Below are 5,089 nucleotides of genomic sequence, written 5' to 3'. Positions count from 1 at the left end.
CTATTGAGGAGGGGGGCGGGGGGGGGCAAGGTGGAAGCTGGGGGTGGGGCCTTGACCAACTGCCACTTTGCTTGTTTGAAAGCCATGATGTCTCTCTCTCTGGGCGGGCAATGCAGAGAGAGGGGAGGTAACCTTGTGAAAGCTTAGATGGGCTGATCTGGAATGTTGCCCCTTATGACCTCATAAGGGGATACATTCCAGATCAGCCCATCTAAGCTTTCGTTTAAAAAAAAAAGACAGAGCAGTATACCCTCATCTTTTGGCGTGGAATTTTGCCGAGTTCCTTGACAGCACCTTGACCCTAAAGAGGTAAATCTGTCGACTTATACACAACTGGAACGCTGTACAAAAGAAAGCTAGATTTAATCAAAGAGGATCCCTTCACCACTACAAAAAAGATGGACTTACTGAGCTCTAAATTTCTTTCTTGAGCTTAGAAACAGTAGTTTGACAGAAAGATTTTTTTTTTAAACAAGCTTTAAAACCGCATCTCCTCAGATGATGGGAGATTGGAATTTAGGAAGTCATTACCTCTGGTTGCCATTTTTAGCAACCAAATTGTTTTTCAAGTAAAATGAAACATGCCGACATACTCTGGTCTCAGCTTCTCAAATGAGAGAACTGGATGTTTCTCTAGAATAGTAAACTAAAATATCTTTGAGGTTTAGACTGCTAGTTGCATAAAACAAGCTAATTAAATGCATACATTTAGGCTGTGAGAAATCATGGCAATTTTTCGCTATTTTCACAATTTCTACAATGCTTAATTGGGAAAAATAAATGCCAGATTAATTGATAATGACAATAATCATTGGTTGCGTAACTAGCCCCACTGTCTTACTGAAAGCCAAAAAGCCATGGCCAGTTTACGTCCTTCAGAGCAATCAGGGAATTATTTTGTGTGTGTTTTTCAACAGATTTTATCGATTAATGAGCTCTTAAACGCATCGGTTGGGTCAATCCTGAGCTCTGAACCTGTTTATTTTAAACAAATGTGAATATGAGTCAGCGGGAGGCCATGCCAGAAACACTGAGATTCTCCCGCACTGCCAACAGACTGTGAGACAAGTCTTCAATCATGTTGCTCGCAGTGTGAACACCTCCATTTTTGGCACATCACGCAAACACCCATACATAGTTTAGTGTACACAGACCAGCTGACTGGCAGGAATCGTGCAGACATTTGTCTCGCAGCTGGAGCGTACAGACAGATTCAATCACCATGTTAAACACGGCTGAACATCTCCAGCGTTGACTTACTTGATATATGGTTTACGGTATGAATTTTTAAAACCTACAATAAGGAGAGGGAGATTAAGTAAAAGAGAGACCAAAGAGTGGACAGATAGCACACAAATATCTACTTAGTATACACCCACACACACACACACACACACACAAACACACAATGAACTTCCCAAGAGGCATAGCTCAGATTCTTGGGTGGAATTTGCATCACAAATATCTTGGAGGGGAGTGTATGCATGGTGAACAAATAAACCAGTGAGGGTGCCACTTTTCTTCCCAATTCATCCGCGCCTGACAACCATCCATCCGTGCATCCATCCACTCCGGTTTAATAGCATCCAAAATCTACACCACCAAAGGGAGTGTGTGTGTGTGTGTGTGTTTCTCCAGCTCCGCCTGAGAACCCCAAACCACCAGAGATCAAGCCAAAACTCGAGCTGTCCTTGGAGGCATGAAGAAAAGCGTCCCGGAATCCCATTTGTGCCTCTGAGAGGTTGGGTCGATGGCCAAATTCACCTCTGAACATCAATCCGCAAACTCCCCTATGTTGCCACTTCCTGGGCAGGTTTCTGCTTGGTTGTTTTATTTCCAGTAGGGCATTCCTTGCCAAAGCTTGATTACATCGATTAAGAAGGCAGATTCTGGCACCATGTAGTGTTTATCAGCCAGACAAGAAACACAAAATATTACTAACTAAATATTAATGCAATTTACTTGAGTGCATCTTAAATTCTGACATGATTCCAAAGCAGACTTAACTCCAAACCAAACACAACAGAGCACACTAAAGTCCTTATAGATCAGTAAGTCTAGGAACCGAAGCTGATTGAAAAAGTTCAAAAGCCCAATTTCTCAACATGAAAGCCTCACATAAGTATTAGCTTAGATAAATAGTGTTGAAACCATGCATCATACACACACTAGGACACGGGGGAGACCTAAAATGTTACTCACATATCACTGACAAACGATCTGCAAATATCCTACAGGGGTGCCAAAAGGAACAACACATACATAACATCACTACTTCACTATAAATTGACTACTGATGCGTGACATGGACGCATTACAATTACAAGCCTTTACAGGGGTAGGCCTATTGCAGGATCTTTAAAGTGATTTTCGACCAATTGACGAAAGCTATATGTTCTCCTACAGCCTTCAGTGTATCTGCTACATCTAAATTATTCAAAGACAGTGCAGGATACAAACTGCAACCGAGCTCAGTTCATATAAATCAGCGCAAATAGCCGCGATCCTCGGTGGATCAATGCCCGCTTAGGGGAATTTTATTAAAACGATGGCGCATTAATTCATATTTAGGGTACATTATGAAACGGCACAATACGGGGCTCATCTGCTAACATCTGAGATCCGCGCTCTCTTCAGTGAACATGAAAAGAAATGTGATATGAGAGTTTTATTCACCAACAAATGTATCCGAGCAGGCACGCGCAAAGTGGTGTCACATATTTTACGCTCGAAAGTGTGTTGTTTTCATTTTTTTTATCCGATAAGCATTAGATAAAAAAGGTCAAAAAAGCAAATAGCCCATGTGTAGGGAGTTTGGAAAGATTTTACGCAGAGCCCGACACGCTCCTACGGGCCGCGTAATTTCACAGTTTACTGCAGGTGCGAGTCTCGTTGGGATGATTCAAATCCGCGTCATAGTGGTCGGATATGAAGTTGTGTTAAGTTTGTGACAGTGGTGTAGAGCCAACATCAAAACGGTGTTAGACCGCGATGTCCATTCATTATCATTCAACAAACAAATGCCGTGAATTCATCAGTAGGCTAAATTATCGCCATTTGAAGATTCATGCCAGAAACGAGGGGGTTCAGGTTGTTTGGACCCTAACTTGATCCCTGCTTTGCTTTTCCAGTCTGACCTGGGAGACCCAGGTTCTGAGACGCGCGCATCCAAGCACTCACCTGACTGTGCTGCACTCGATCCGATCACCAGCAAAGTGACGAGAACGCAAGCGTGGAACTTCATCTTCGAAAAGGCTGCTTGTCTTGTTAACTCCCGTAACTCACATGTCCAATTAAGATATCCTCGTTTATTTCCACACAATCACAGAAATAAACAACCAAAGAGACACGTCGTAGTCTTCTTGGATTCTTGGAATGCTGGCACAGTGTCCGCGCGCACCCAGAACCGGCGCCGTGGAGAGCTTTTACGCACCGCGTTATTTGTTGCGTTTGTTTATCAGTTCCAAGACCAGTGTTTAGGTCGGTTTCCACCACGGATACTCAGAGCCATACTCCTTACGCTGCAGTAGAACCGGTGGCTGGGGGGGGGGCTGGAGCGTGTGTGTGTGTGTGTGAGCGATGGGATGGGGGGGGCTGGACACGCCCCGTTAGTGATTGACACCTCCTTCAGCCTATTAAATCAGCTATCCAAAAGGAGCGTTTTTGGAAATCCGCCCACCTTACTTATCACTTCTGCTGAATGGCTATTTGTTATCAAAGCTACTGTCGAGACACCTGTCAGGAGAATTCTCTCTTTTTTCTACCTGTGGGTCTTCTGTGTTGACTTTTTTTCATACTATAATGATCATAATTAATTAGTTGCTATCTAGCCCACTGGTTACTAGTATAGAGCAACATATACGTAAGTTCCTGTCTTTAGAAGAAAAGGTGTATATATAGTATTTTCCAGGGGACAATGTCACAATAGTTACTAAAAGTTTGCTTAATTTGTGTTGGTATATTATTATATTAAATATAGACTTACAGAAAGTTTCCTGTGGGACCAGCAGGATCAGCCTCTGGAAATATCCACCACTAGAAGGCCCAGTCTATAAACTTTGATGATGGTCCAAAGGGTCTGCAGTGAAAGGGGAATGGCTCCGGCAGTATACTATGTTCAGGGCCGCTCATTTTACAAGCCACTGTCCCCTATTCTGCAAACCCGGCTTCATCTGTGGGCTGGTGTGGTGGCATGACACTGCCTGGCGAATCAGCGAGGACAGAAAGTTATTGATTTGTGGTCCATGTAAAGTGAAAACTAAGTCATAAACTGGCTCTATTACCAAATGACTCCAGCAGCAAGGCTCTAAATGACCCTTCATAAATCCCCCCTGTGCTAAAGAGAGGATTTATTTAGTGTCCTCTGCTGCTCTCTAGGGGAATTTATGGAGAATTACTCGATTTTGTGCCATTTCATCTGCAGTTTGCATTAAACATTAAACTGTTGGGGGACATAAAATAAGATTTGGGATGTATTTTTGTTTTTATTTATTTATTTTACAAATATTGTGCTCATAAATGGGAATTCATCAAACTGGCCACACGCTCACCCCAAAGCCTAGTTATCAACATCGCTTGACCATAAAACATGCTGTGTTAAGGGACTCAGTGCTGCACAACACAGTCCCTTAACGCACAAAAATAAATTTGGCAATTGGTTGCTGCAGCTTTCTTTCTTTCTAGATGTTGAGAGGAGTTGCTATTTTTCTCTCACCCATGGGAAGGGTTCCCATAGTGAGATGTGGCAACACAAAGGAGGGCCTATTGGCTTTATCATGAAGAAATACACATACACTAATTCCACAATTTGTGTGCATTCCCTAAACTTAATTTAAGTTTTTCAAAAAGAAATTGCCATTGCAAGTATGTTAATCAATGATAAAATGTGTAGTATGTGTAGTGTCAAAAAAAAAGCTCAGAACATGGTTTGTGTTTAAAACTTTTTGGTTTTTAAATTAAAAATGTTTCTTACCCCAGAATCAAGATAACACTCACTTATACATGAATAGTCTATAGTGTATCATATATTGGAGATAGGCTACATAAAAGCATTTGTGCTATGGGATTAGTTGCACGCACACACGCGCCC

General features: G+C 42.2%; 1 protein-coding gene across 4 annotated transcripts in view; it reads right to left on the bottom strand.

The window, feature by feature from the left end:
• LOC117939396 (receptor tyrosine-protein kinase erbB-4-like) overlaps positions 1–3,541 on the bottom strand; it is a 238,984-nt gene extending 235,443 nt beyond the window's left edge. For all 4 annotated transcript variants that reach the window (XM_034864733.1, XM_034864729.1, XM_034864730.1 and 1 more), the window contains exon 1: positions 3,181–3,541. In XM_034864733.1, coding sequence (XP_034720624.1) covers positions 3,181–3,244 — 64 coding nt within the window. In that variant the 5' untranslated portion in view covers positions 3,245–3,541. The remainder of the gene's footprint in view (positions 1–3,180) is intronic.
• Between the last annotated feature and the right edge of the window lie 1,548 nt (positions 3,542–5,089).

Source organism: Etheostoma cragini, chromosome 24, assembly GCF_013103735.1.
Source record: "Etheostoma cragini isolate CJK2018 chromosome 24, CSU_Ecrag_1.0, whole genome shotgun sequence".
NCBI classification, from domain to species: domain Eukaryota; kingdom Metazoa; phylum Chordata; class Actinopteri; order Perciformes; family Percidae; genus Etheostoma; species Etheostoma cragini.
This window is presented reverse-complemented; position numbering and strand designations above follow the sequence as displayed.